Source organism: Arachis hypogaea, chromosome 16 (assembly GCF_003086295.3).
Source record: "Arachis hypogaea cultivar Tifrunner chromosome 16, arahy.Tifrunner.gnm2.J5K5, whole genome shotgun sequence".
Lineage (NCBI taxonomy): Eukaryota > Viridiplantae > Streptophyta > Magnoliopsida > Fabales > Fabaceae > Arachis > Arachis hypogaea.
In genome coordinates, this window is record NC_092051.1 from 125,088,842 (window position 1) to 125,104,084 (window position 15,243).

At 32.7% G+C, this 15,243-nt stretch overlaps 1 protein-coding gene across 3 annotated transcripts; it reads right to left on the minus strand.

Annotated features, from left to right (window-relative positions):
- Positions 1-8,741: 8,741 nt before the first annotated feature.
- LOC112754869 (adenylyl-sulfate kinase 3) lies at positions 8,742-13,518 on the minus strand. 3 transcript variants are annotated; one of them, XM_072221111.1, is made up of 7 exons: positions 13,321-13,518; positions 12,438-12,587; positions 11,533-11,682; positions 9,963-10,079; positions 9,804-9,887; positions 9,155-9,201; positions 8,742-9,044 (listed from the first exon to the last, which is right to left on the minus strand). In XM_072221111.1, exons 2-7 carry the CDS (start codon positions 12,559-12,561, stop codon positions 8,946-8,948), a joined length of 621 nt encoding a protein of 206 aa, XP_072077212.1. In that variant the 5' UTR covers positions 12,562-12,587; positions 13,321-13,518; the 3' UTR covers positions 8,742-8,945. The 3 variants fall into 3 exon arrangements, with proteins under 3 accessions (XP_072077212.1, XP_072077213.1, XP_072077211.1); XM_072221112.1 differs by having other exon boundaries at positions 8,742-9,040; positions 9,963-10,082; positions 13,321-13,512; XM_072221110.1 differs by having other exon boundaries at positions 9,963-10,082; positions 13,321-13,511.
- Between the last annotated feature and the right edge of the window lie 1,725 nt (positions 13,519-15,243).

Below are 15,243 nucleotides of genomic sequence, written 5' to 3' on the forward strand. Positions count from 1 at the left end.
TCCAACAGGTTTTACATCTTCTGGTGTACGGACTACAAGTCCAAAGACTTCACGTTTTGCAAGTGAGTCTAATTCAGCCTTTATGGCTTCTTCCCATTTTGGTCAATCATTCCTTTGTCGACATTCTTCGATTGATCTTGGCTCAAGATCCTTACTTTCATGCATGATATTTAATGCCACATTATATGCAAATATTTCATTGACAATTGTCTTATTTCAGTCCCATTTCTTTCTTGTAAAGACATAATTTATCGATATCTCATCATTTTTACAATTTTCAGGTACCTGAACATCTTCTGACATTAAAATTATATCAGAATTTTGGACAACTGCGGGTGTCTCTACTATGTCTTTTTCAACAGGAATAATATTTACCTCTTTTCGCTTTCGAGGATTTTTGTCTTTGGAACCGACAGACCTGCCACGTTTTTGGCGTGAATTCGCTTCGGTGGCTACTTGTCCAACTGGGACATCAATTCGAATTGGGGTATTATTTGCTGGTATATAAGATTTGGTTATCCTCTTTGTATCGAAAATGCATCAGGCAATTCATTTGCTATTCTTTGCAAATGTATAATCTTTTGAACTTCTAGTTCACATTGCGCTGATCGAAGATCTAAATGCATCAAGGATGATGCATTCCAATTAAGTTCCTTTTCATGAAGCTTATTCTCTCCCCCTAAAGTTGGAAATTTTGAATAATCAAAATGATAATTCGCAAACCGGAATTTAAATACATCTCCAGTTTGTATCTCAAGATATCTCACTATAGAGGGAGAATCATATCCAACATATATCCCCAATTTTCTTTGGGGTCCCATTTTGGTGCGATTAGGTGGTGCAATGGGAACATATATCGCACACCTAAATATTCTTAAATGGAAAACATTTGGCTGCCGGCCAAATACTAATTGCATAGGAAAGAACTGATGGTGACTCATTGGCCTCAAACGAATAAGTGCTGCGGCATGTAAAATAGCATGCCCCAAACCGAGGTTGGGAGATTTGTTCTCCTAAGCAAGGGTCTAGCAATTAATTGGAGGCATTTAATAAGTGATTTTGCTAACCCATTTTGTGTGTGAGCATGAGCTACTGGATGTTCAACACTTATTCCGTTAGCCATACAATAAGTATCAAATGCTTAGGAAGTAAATTCACCAGCATTATCAAGACGAATCGCTTTGATTGGATTTTCTGGAAACTGTGCTTTTAATCGAATAATTTGAGCCAATAATCTCACAAACGCCAGGTTGCGAGAAAACAATAAGCACGCATGTGACCATTTCGAAGATGCGTCTATTAGGATCATAAAATATCTAAAAGATCCACATGGTGGATGAATAGGTCCACATATATCGCCTTGAATCCTTTTTAGGAATTCAGGGGACTCAAATCCAATCTTTACTAGTGATGGCCTTAAAATTAATTTCCCCTGAGAACATGTAGCACAACAAAATTCACTAGATTTAAGAATCTTCTGGTTCTTTAGTAAATGTCCATGGGAGTTTTCAATAATTCTTCGCATCATGGTTGTTCCCGGATGACCCAATCTATCAGGCCAAGTTATGAATTCATTTAGGCTAGTAAACTTCTGGTTTACAGTGGCATGTGATTTAATTGCACTAATCTTGGTATAATATAACTCAGATGAAAGTGAGGACAACTTTTCTAATATAACTTTTTTATTTAAATCATGAGTTGTGATACATAAGTACTCATGACTTCCCTTATTCATAGTCTCAATATGATATCTATTTCGGCGAATATCTTTAAAGCTCAACAAGTTTCTTAGAGATTTGGTAGACAATAGTGCATTATTTATTATGAATTTTGTTCCTCCGGAAAACAAAATTATAGCTCTTCCGGAGCCTTCAATCACATTGCCTGAACCAATAATAGTATTAACATATTCTTCTTTTGGCACAAGATGGGTAAAATATATATCACTTTTGAGAATAGTGTGCAAACTTGCACTATCCACAAGGCATATATCTTTATTATATATCCTTGCCATTTTCTTCAAAGACAAATAATAATAATAAAATGAGTAGTATGCATAGTTAAATTGAATACTTGATCGAAATTATTTTTCTAAGAAATAGTGTACATAAAAATAATATTATATACTAAAATTTTATTTTAAAACTTGACACATTTAATGATTTCAAAATTCATAAACATTAATATTTCATTATTTATATACATCATACTTAAATACATAGAAAATAAAACTTAATAATAAGTTCTTTATATTATTTATTTACATGGATACTTAACAATTCTACGTATTAAACTATTTCATCATTGATCAAATGACCAATATTTCCTTCAAGATCCTCAAAGAAATCAGATACATCATAATGAGTGGTGGAATTTTCAGCATCATTTAAAACGAAATTTATTTCCTTTTCTTTATCATCTTTTTTCAAAGATACTTGATAAAGATCGACTAGGTGTCTTATGGTACGACAGGTACGTGACCAATGGCCATTTCCACCACAACGGAAACATTTATCCTCTGTTGATTTACTTTGCCTATTATTCCTTTCTTTATTCCACTTCTGGTGAGATCTTTTGTGAACATAATTCATTTTCCTTCCATAATATTTCTTGTTGTCAAAACCTTGCCATTTATCTCTTTTAGGATAATGATTTGCCGCATTTACTTAAGGAAATGGGGCGGCGCCAGCTGGGCACGCTTCATGATTTTTTAAAAGTAACTCATTGTTGCGTTCAGCAACAAGAAGACAAGAAATTAACTCAGAATATTTTTTAAATCCTTTTTCTCGATAGTGCTGCTGCAGGAGCACATTCGAGACATGGAAGGTCGAGAAAGTTTTCTCTAACATATCATTATCAGATATCTTTTCTCCACATAATTTCATTTGTGAGGTGATTCGAAAACATTGCAGAATTATATTCATTTATAGATTTAAAATGGTTTAATTACTCTGTTGGTCCCTATAGTTTCACGAAATTTTCAATTAGGTCCCTATAATTTTTTTCCTTTCAATTGGGTCCCTATACATTAATGTTTTTTTTTTTTAATTTAATCCCTATTAACGTTAAACGTCAAAAAACTGTTAGTGAATTGTGAAATTACTTGTATACCCTTAGGGACCCAATTGAAAAGAAAAAAAATTATAAGGACCTAATTGAAAATTCGATGAAACTATAAATATTCAATGAAAGATATTCCTATAATCCATTTTATTTTGTCACTATCATTCTTTTACTTATTTATATACAAATTGTACTAAAAATACATTCTCTCTTTTTTTTTTAATTTTAAAATACCTTAAGAACATTAAAAAAATGGATAAAATGAAACAGAAATAAGTATATACAAAATTCAATTTCTATCATTCAAGTATTCATTATGATCATGTAATATTTTACATTTGTGTGAATTTATGACAGGAAAAATTCATTAAAAAAAAATTTCTCCTGAATCTAGAGAAGGACAATTATTACATTTCAAGCACCCATCCAAAAGCTTTGTCTGTTTCACGATCCTTCTTCATTGCCAGGGAAACATTCATTTAAGTGGGAGCAATCTTCTTCAGGGATTCCTGAAATACGTTACATATATAGTTAAAGGGTGACCCAAAATCAAGAGACTATCCATAAGTACTACTACTTTCATCCAAGAATATGTATCTTTTTACCAAAACTTAAAAAGAAAATAAAAATTGTATTTAACACAACTTTTTTCTCACATCTCAACACATTTCTGTCTTATCTCTATAGTCTATTTCTATACATTTATCAAACACAACCTAGAAGACACTTAGTTTAGTTTTGAACGAAAACAAATTGAAAGATACCTTGACAACAATAACAGGTAAATTGCCAATCGGGTCTATATTGGTTATTGGTCCTTTCTCCTTAAAGAAGTACTTCCTTAGCACCTTCTCATACTTCTTTGGCTCAATATAAAAGAAAAGGAATGCAGCTCCAAGACTATCTCTAACTAAGTTTGGTGAATTGATTTATGAGAATAAAAGAGGAGAAAAACTTTGAATGGAATACAAGACTTTCAATTAGTTGCAGCAAATCCATATATTATTCTGTGATAGTAGCTTTGTTACACAGATATACAGCAGTACAAGCACATTTACAAAATGACTTGTTCTTATTGGCAATAATGATATCAATAATTATTCGTATTAGTCATAGTAGTAATAAAGCATTAAAGCAACAGTGGCAGTAAGCCAGTAACTACTTAAAACAAAATCAAATACATACTATCTAATGCCTCTACATCCGGTAAAATATATGACATCTAGCAAATTCACAACTCATTGGAGAAATTTTCAAGTCACAAGATAAAATACCTGCGATCTCTTAGATTCTTTGGCAGAATTGGCAACTGCATCAAATCCTACATAAGCAAAGAACGACAACCTCAAAAAGGAGACCAGTTGGAAACATCAACCTCAAAAGCTCCAACAAGAACGACAACTACATAAAAAAAAAATAGAATCCTAACAAACCAGCATCATCACACTAACAACAATCAACAATAAACAAAATTCATAATTAGCAAAACTAATTCATATGTCAATTCATCACATATATTCATATATTTTTAGAATTGGACAACTGTAGTGAACAAATAAAGTAAAGGAGTTGCCAATTTTCAGAATAAACTAAAGAAGTTGCCAATTTTTAGAATTGGACAACTGTAATCAATTTTTTGTGTATTGATCTGCATTTGAGAATAGCAATAAAGCTGACCTATGGCAAACTCCAAAATTATCTATTGAATATCACAGTTTGTAATTCATTTCTCTCTAATAGTAAAACAAAATTGTTGCTGTGTGTGCGTTTGTGGTAAAGAATATATGGTTCATGATTGAAGGCACAAAGCGTACAACCTTAATATATGGTACAACCAGAAACTAACTCACCTGTTCTGGCAGATCAAGTGTACAGGTAGCAAAGCGAGGTGAGGCGCGGCAACGTGAGGTGAGGCCCGCCGAGTTGCGGACAGGGCTTCGACGGATCAGTCAGTGCAGATCTTCAGAGACCGACAGAGGTTTTGGATGAAGATGACGGACCGACGGCTATGGATGAAGATGCCGAAGCCTATGGATGAAGACGACAGACCCCCGGAGGAGAAGCGCACTTTACATGATTTTTAGAGAGAAAATTAGGGGTTGGCTAGGGTTTTGTTTTCCTTTGTGACAAAATGTCAAGGAGTTTTTGGGTATTTGAAAAGATAGGATAGAGATATGTACGATTAGAATATCTAACTCAAATAGAAGAATATTCGTTTTTTAAACAGAATATTCCGTTATCTTAAACGTTATTCTCACGGTAAGGACTTAATTGAAAAAAAATTAACGTATAGGGACTCAATTAAAAAGAAAAAAAGTATAGGGACCTAATTGAAAATTTCGCGAAACTATAGGGACTAACAGAATAATTAAACCATTTAAAATCTTGTAGACGCAAGTGCGTCCATTCTTATCGGGCTTGAGGAAGTATCACCATCTTTTGATGATTATACCTTTCTTCAAGGTCTTTCCACAGATCTGCAGGATCTTTTAATGTGAGATATTCATTTTTCAATCCTTCGTCAAAATGATGACGAAGGAAAATCATGGCCTTAACTTTATCCTTCTTGGATACATTATTTTCAGCCTTAATGGTATCTCCAAGATCCATTGAATCAAGATGGATTTCAACATCTAGTATTCATGATAAATAGTTGTTTCCAGATATATCAAGAGTATTAAATTCAAGATGAGATAGTTTCAACATAATAAAAATTTGTTACCTGAGTCTTCCTAAAATTTGATCAGAATCTCGTGCTGATAACGTGTTGTAAAATAAATAAAAGATATACTAAATATAAAATAAAGATGTGTAAATAAAAGACTCTAGTATTAATATAATTAGCTCAATAACAATAATTCATAAATGTATTTACTTATATATATATATATTAGAGAGAAGTATTTAATAAAATTGCAACGTAAAGAAAGAGAAAGAATTGATTTTTTTATTGCCAATGAGTAATAGCTCAAATGACATAGTCTCCCCATACTCAATTAAGAGGTTGCGGGTTCGAGTCTCCTATATTTGGTAAAAAAAAAAAAGAATTGATTTTTTATTGCTGTTTATTACTTCATATTTGGTTCTCTATTTATATGTATATATATGGGCATCATTTTCAAACTTCATTAAAATTCAGTTTGGCTTGAAAAAATCAGCCGCACATATAATCAATGATCATCCATATGAGCTCTTATCACAACAAATCATACTAATTATACATGAAAAAATTAATTATTAAATTAATTAATCATAAAATATATATTAAAAATAAATTAAATATCACCTATATTTATATATAAATATAAAAAAAATAAGTTTTAAAATTTTTTAATTATTTAATAAAATATATTTTTTTACATTTATATTCCATAAATAATTTTAGTTGTGTATAATATTTTAATATAAAATACATATTAAATTAAAATATGCATAATCCAATCCAAATTTAAAGTATATTTTGTTGAATTTAATTTGACCATTAAATTATATATAAAATAATAAGAAAAACATGTTGACCGCCACGAAAAAAGGTGGAGATTTATTGATGCAAGAGAATTCTGGGGAAATGAATCTCCGTGAGCTATTTATCAAATTAACTACAGTTTGAAAAGACTTTCCAGTTCCAAATTTGTTAGCAACTAACCCATTATCATCATCATTATCAAATTAGCAAAATTCTTTAGGGTATATAAAAACTGTATCTAATTTGATTAAAAATAATAAAAAAAAAGATAGAATCTACATTTTTACTTTTGAATTTTAAAATTTAAGCACCATAAAAAATACTATCAAATTAAGGGCGTAGTTAAACCAAAAGGCACACACGAAACCCAGAAAAACATAACAACAGTAATGAGTAATAACAGCAACAATAATAATAATAATACACATCATGTACAAGAACCATCATTCAATTCAATTATTTCATAAATCCAAGCGTACAGTACATAAATACATACGGATACAGATACGGTACGGATGTAGGGTATATCAATCGGAGTGCGGAGTATGGTAGCCAAGGTAGGTGGAGAGGGAAAGAGCCAAACGGCGAAAGGGTTGGAGAGGAAGGCAGAAGAGAAGGTCCAAAACGACGTCGCTTGTGAGCCTCTCAGGGTTGCACGCTATGTACTGGCAAATATTCGCTGACACGTGTGCCACGCTCATCACCACCCCGCTGTTCAACACCATCCTTCCCTTCCTTTCCTTTCCCTTCCAATCTGATCTTCTTTCTTTAAATACGTCGTCGTTTTCCGCCTTTACTGCTTCCTCTTGTACTTGAATCTCAATGATGTGTGTTTCTTGACTTCTTCTGGTTCTTTCGTAACACAATAGTGAAAAAGAATAACGAAATTCGGTGTTTCTAATCTAATTAGAGAAAGAAGCTACCCAACATTAACAAAAGTCAATAACACACGCACTATTTTCAGAGGATTCATTGGGTGAGGCTTTGTGAAAACGGCCCAAATTTTGGTTGCTTTTGGTTTTGGTCTTGGACTCAGCTTTATGAATTGGACGCCATCAGATCAATATCAAACACATCCAATTACCTATACTCTCTTTAATTAAGTAATAATTTACTTCTTAATCTCTGTTCTATTTAAGTGAGACTGAAAGGAAATATACAAAAAAAAAAATACAAAAAAAAAAATAATATTTGTACATTAAAATTAGCCGTGAAAATCAACCACTATATGTATTTTTATTATGTATTTTATATTTCTGACATGTATTTTATATTAGTGGTTGTTTTAGTATATATTTTTCATAGTTGTATAAAAAAATTTTAAATATTATTTATATACTAAAATCAGTCATCGTATATTTATATAAACATATATGTACAACTTAACTCTTTTCTAATATGTATTTTGTATTTCAATGTGTATTTTATCTTAATTAGTAATTTTAGTATTTTTCTTTTTTACTGGAGATACGGAGACTCAAACTTGAGATTTCTTAGGTGAGTATGAGGAGATTATGCCATTTGAGCTATAGCTCATTGGCTAGTAATTTTAGTATATATCTAACATGGTTGACGTGATAAAATGTTTATATCTATTAATTTTATTTAAAATAAAAATTGAAAGAAACTATTTCTTTTTAAAAATAATAATCTTATACTCAAAGAATTACATTGTTTGAAATTCTAAAAGGTCATTACATTCTTAAAGAATTTCTCACATGTTCAAACAATGTAATTCTTAAAGATTTATTACATTCTTTTTAAAAATTATTAAGAACTAATTTGGGACAATTTTTTATTCAGATATTCAATTATTTATTACTTTATTAAAAATAATTTTTTTATTAATTGTTTGAATTAATAAAAGGGAATACATTAATTGTATCACTATTGCTTTGTTCCCTGGCCCTCCACACTAACATTCCCTTTTATTTCCATATTTCGTAGACGGAATACATTTGTTTTCCGATGCTTTTCTTAAGAACTCTCTGAAAAAATTTATAAAAGTATTTTTTTCATTTCATGGTAAAAGCACAAAAATCATATAAATGTTTTGAAAGTATTACTTATTTAGAGTTCCATTGAAGTAAAGTATATTATTTTGTACTGCGTGATAATCAAATTCTGATGATTAGACAACATGAAATGAATCTTTTATTCTGAATGCTTGGGGAGATAAATATAATCATATCATTCCTACGAGAATCACAAATTTATCTTTTATCCAATCAAAAAATTACGTATAGTTGATGAAATTTACATCATCACTGATCCTCTTGTCAATGTCCCCAATTCCCAACCCCTACCTTCTAGTATTTTAACTTAAGTTAGAATTAAAAGTAGATACAATCTAATTAAGCAAAATTCATATTACAGATTTGATCAACAAATAGACATAACTGTGTTGCTTATATCCCTAACTTCTTAGAAATCCTTTGTTCTCCAAGTAAGAAACTACTTGTCCAGCCATTGCAGTGGGCGTTGGACAAACTCCATTTTCCTGCTTAATTTCTATCTGGATGAAAACCACAGAATCATGATAATGAATACATAACATGTAGGCAGCACATTAGACACTGAAAAAGGTATGTACAGAAACATGTTAGCAGCTTCACGATCAAGTACCTCACAATTTAGGGGCGGTTCATAAGGATCGTCGATGCCGGTAAAACCTGCACAATTCCATAATTAATTCTAGGCTACATGGTAGAATTAAATAAGTCCTTCTACGCAATGTTTTTGCAAAATGCAACAAAGCTATTCAAGCTAAGACTAACTTAAAATAGTTACAGTGTATTGCAATTCCTGAACTATGAACATTGAACAATAAATATTTAGTAGGACTAGGACTTCAAATTTTTAATCACATCAGCAAGGTAAAATAACTATGCATTATTGCAAAACTCATCTGACTGATGTTGGTCAATTTAAACTGAAGCCAAGTTCCATTGAATGGTTTATGAAAACCAGCCCTTGGCCATATTGTTGATATTTTCACTATTCCGGAAATGGGCAAATCATAATATGAAAATTTTCCATGTTCAGATGAAAGCACTCTAAGGGATAAACTCTATATGTCATGATCAATGGCATCCGGGTTTAGCCATGTACAAGACCAATCACACGCTTAAATGCATTATGTTGGATATTGCATATTCGAATTCAAGTTTTCAGCTGTAGAGAATGCAGAACAAACATATTTGGGTTTCCTTCATTTTCTTTCTCTGTTACAAAGGGGTGGGAGTTAGCAATTGCAAGTAAAATAAAAGCACACCTTTGATCTTTCCTGAACGAGCAAGCTTATAGAGGCCTTTTGGGTCTCGTGCCTCACACAAATGTAAAGGCATGTTCATGAAAACCTGTAATTATTATTCAACTATCAAACATCATCTGAGAAACTTAACTAACTAAAAAAATGCCAAATGGAACCTTTCCTCAATAAAGTTGGCATCGGGCAACATGGCACGGCAAGCGTCCCGGTCTCTTCTATAAGGAGATATCAAACTGGCAACACATATTAGACCAGCATCGGCAAAGAGCTTTGCCACTTCTCCTGGATTAAATGATTTTCCTGTCAGTGAAACCATGCTGGAAAAACATATAATGCATTGGAATTTGAATACTTTTAGAACTAGAACTGGAAAAGAGGGAATTGAGAAAAATAAATGTGTTATTGACCTGGCAAGCAAATGCAAGAACATATCTTTTTCGGCTGCCGAAGGGAAAACCCTAAAAGAGAGGTGAAGATTGGAGAAAATATCCTATGAAAAGTTAAGAGTTTTGACTATCTTGGGTGCATCATATAGGATAATTGAGAGATTGAACAAGATGGAAATCATAGGATCCAAGCAGGTTGGTCAAAATGGCGGAGTGCGAATGGTTTCATATGTGACAGAAAAATGCCTTTAAAACTTAAAGTTAAATTCTACCGTATTGCTATCAAACTGACTATGCTTTATGGTACAGAGTGTTGGGCGGCCAAAGGGGAGCACGAACATAAGTTGTGACAGAGATGAAGATGTTGAGATGGATGAGTGGTCATACGCAATTGAATAGAATAAGGAACGAAGATATAAGTGAGAGAATTGGAGTAGCACCTATTGTGGAAAAGATGGTAGAATCGGATCTCAGATGGTTTGGACATGTAAGAAGAAGACCGACAGAGCACCCAGTCAGGAGGGTGGATGAGATGGAAGATGGACAAGAGGTGAAAGACAGAGGAAAACCTAGGAAGACCATCCATGAGGTGGTCAAACGAGATCTACATGTTAACGGTCTCTCTGTAGACATGATAGAGCTTGTAGCCGATCCCACCTAGTGGGACAAGGCTTTGTTGTTGTTGTTGTAATGTAGGTTAGGTTTGCAAGTAAGCATCACACTTTTAACACAAATATCGTTTTTGGACTAGTAAACTTGATAAAATGCTCCTAGTTTTATAAGAACAATTATCTCTGCATTCTTTTGCAACCACCCTCTAGATTTTAAAAAAAAAAAAAACAAGCCATCAAAGTAATTTAAATCCTACCCAATAGATATATCTTGCTATCGGTCCCGTTACGTTACCAACAGCATATCTGCCAACTTCTGCCAACTCTTATTTATAACTGTGTTTTATGGAAGTGTCTTCGTGGATATGTCTAATAAAAATGTCTTTTTTATGGTTGTGTTTAATAGAAGTGTCTTTATAGATATATTTTCTGGATGTGTCTCTTTATATATGTATTTAAAATATAATAATTAATTATTGTTGGCAATAAGTTGGCAGATAATATGTTGGTACCCTATACTTTTCCATCTTGCTATATTTCAACTTCAGAAACAGTGCACCAAGAAGGCCACAATAAAAGAAAAAGACCTCTTATTCAGCTTAACAGTTTTAATCCAAAATACATGGATAGCAATTAAATTGATCACTAAATTCACTCTTATATGTGGCATATGATATAACCAACATGATAAAACAGAGTATCAGGTTTCTTAAAAAATTTTATTAACAAGCTCACCAGTTCTGCGAATATTTTCAGTGCGGTCTTCAGGTTTAAAACCAAGGTCCTTGTTTAGTCCATGTCGAAGGTTATCTCCATCAAGGACATATGATAACTTCCCCCTTGTGTGCAGTTCTCTTCCTAGTGAACATGCCAATGTGCTTTTTCCTGAAAGGTTTCAAGAAAACAATCAATATAACCTGCTAAAAGCACTTTACATATATAAACATACTAGAGCATTTTCATCTATTCAAAGACTACAACAATATACTGGTATCTAGCATTCCTATAATGTATAGTTCATCAACAACTCACAAAAAGAAACACACATAATATAGCATGCCTTAACTGTGATGTTAATGGAGTAAGTTTCCTTAAATATTCTAGTGTTTCTGTAAATTCCTGCATTTGAGTAAGTTCCCAATATCCTTACAAGAAATTTTTAGAAAAACACTAGCACATGCATTGAAATTTGAAAACCTAGTTAATCCTATTTACCTCTATATCCTAGTGCTGTTGAAAATAGTCAAATAACATATAACTTCAATATCCCCTTTATGACAGGGATAAATGGCTTCCTCCCATGAGTGTATACCTTTAATAGTCCATTGCTGACATAAGTACTAAGATCGGATCAATGAACCAGCCCGAGTTCTTAATAAACAAGTGGCTGAAGTTTCGAAGAGTGGCAAAGTATTTTTATTTAGAAAAAGATATGAAAACTAGTATAGTCTGTTTATAATGGAACAAATAAAGAAAATAAGAACATAGTTTAGGTGCACTTTACTTGTTGACCAATTCAATCTAAAGGGGAATCTTAAATTCAAGGAGCAACCACAAGTACATAAGCATTACAAGCAGCCACAACATGATGCTTCCCATACAAAAAATTAAGACATAAGCGATGACAAACAATAAAGAACCTGATCCGCTGAGTCCTGTAATCCACACAACACATCCCTTTTGGTTAAGTAGCTTCTGTCTGTCAGGCTTGCCTATTTGACATTCTTGCCAAAATATATTTGTTGAATTGGTAATAGTTGACATTGCAAACAATTCCCCTTAGCCTTTACCTACGGATAACTTTAAGTTAATAATTGCATTTCATGGACCATTGCAGAACCACAACAAAAGAAGAAGAAAGGGTCTTAGAAAATGCATCATTAAGGCAAGCATTTAGGTAGTGGGAAATTTTTCATATTTAGATATGACTAAGTACACCAATTCTAGAATGTGGACTTATGATCTCATCACATTCAGACCCACTTTGTTGGAGTCAATAAAGAAATATGCACTATGATCTAAAAACACGTCTACATACATTGTACTTGAAAAAAAAAAACACATAGTGGACTCGAAATACAGAGAAGGAAAAAATAAATCCACACTCAAGTCTCAAAAGGCCCTTCACTTTACCATATATAATAAAATAAAATTATATATTTTTATTCATGCCACCTCCCCAAGCAAGCAACTAACAAAATGATGAAATGAGTTATGATCTGTGTGTAACACCCAACAACCATTATTCCCATGTAGGTTATACTTTCTATAAAGAAGTATTGTAGGTATGGGTGTATGGCCAATATTCATTATTGTCATTATCACAAACACATGAACTGCATTATTAGAAGAAACTTGCACGCTACACATCAACTAAATTGAATCCAACCTTTAACAGATTCCCAATTCAATTAGTTACAATTTATTGAAGACGTGTTGATGCATGTCATTTAAATGAGATCATTCGCAGAACCAATTAAGAAAAAAACAGAGAGAGGGAAGAGAATGAGGAAGAGTGAGTACCTGTAAAAGAAAATGAGATGTTCTGCTATGTGTGTTGTGTGTTCTGAATATGATATAAGGTTAGGGATCCTTCATGAGTTTGTGAGGGGGGAGAGAGAGGAAGAAAAGAAGTATGGGAGTGTGTGAAGGCGAAGACATAGGGCCATTGATTACGATGGTGGTTGGTGATTATTGCTTAATACAATTCTTTCCTTTATTAGAACTTTCTGATTTGTGCTATGTATGCGTGTCGGTTTGTTGGTACCCATGAAATTAATCATTAACAAGTGTTTTAATTATAATTAAAAAATGTTATGTTATATATTTTGATTATTAAATTTATAATTAGTCATTAATAATGAGATATAAGAGATATAATAGGTGAAGAAATAAGAGAAATAAAAAACGGGCCTGTTACACATACAAACAAAAAGGCCCTACAAGTCATACAAGCTTCCAGCCCACAATTCTTGCACACGCTCACTGAATTACATTGAATGAAGCGTCATTTACACGCGCTCCACTCAAACGGTTGCACTTCGCGTAAACCGCTCCTTAATGGCGCACTCTTCCACTTCTCCAAGCCATTCAAAGAAAACACAACTGTTCCATTTTCGAGCAACATTCGAAACTGAAGATATACAACTCATCGCTAAGATTCGAAAATTCCATCAACACAACATAGAACTCTCGATCAAGAATCTCCAGAAAAAAACAAAGTTATAATACTCAAGGTACGTTACGTTATTATTTTAGTCATCCTGTATATTTTCCACATTTCGAAATCGAAGAACTAGATTTTACTGTTCTTCTACGTTGTTGTACGTTTTACTGTTCTTTTTGTTCTACGTCTCATTTTACAGTTTATAATGTTCTACTTGTTCTAGGTTTTACTGTTATTCTTGGTTCTATGTTACACTGTTCTTCTTAGTTCTTCTAGGTGTTACTGTTCTTGTTGTTCTAGTTCTTCTGGTAACTGATTTTTGGGGGTATATTCCGTAGTTTAGTGGGTGTATATGGAGTAATTTGTTGGGTGTATATGGCATAAATTGTTGGGTGTATATTTCTGAACTGATATACTGTAATAGTCAGCAATTGCAACTGTTCTTATATTTGCTTGTCCATAGGTGTATATTGCTTGACCTTGTAATGTTGCTTGACCTTGTATATTAATGCATGTTTGAGTGATATCTGACTGATATCTATGGGTGTATCTGACTCATATCTATGAGTGTATTTTTCATTTCAGAAAAAATGGCAGCGAGAAACCAAGCTGGAAAAAATGTAAGAACAAATATATGTCTTAGATGAAATTAGTTTTATATAATAGAAATATATCTGACTATAATTTTGTTTTTGTTTATAGCAAACCAAAGACCTTAAGTGTGCAACACATTTGTTAAGTGAGAAATTCAGAAACATGAGTGAGGAGAAGAAAACGATTGTTAGGAATTTGGGATTCGGTGGCTTGATGCACATCCCGCCACTAAGGGTGCATCACCAAGTAATAAGGGAGTTGGCTAACAACTTCAAATTAGGGGAGAACAGACTGGAAACCGGCTATGGTTCTTTTAAAATAAGACCAAAAATAATAGGTGATGCACTTGGCATCAACGCATTAGGTAACTCGCTAAAAGTTATAGGTGTATATTAACTTATGCTTGGGTGTATTTAAATTGATTCTTGGGTGTATTTGAACTGATTTTCATACTATGTTATTTTCTTTTTTGTAGGAGATCTATTTCCTCAGAAAGTCAATTATAAGAAACTTTCTGAGGATGATAAAGAAATTTTTAGAAGATTCCAGGGTAAGACCCTCAAAAATCTTACAGATGAGATGATGGATATTGGCGTTGGTAACGAACAGAATCGCCTAATGTTCAAGAGGATTTTCATCCTCTATATACATATGGCATTCCTTTTACCAACGACAATAAACAAAAT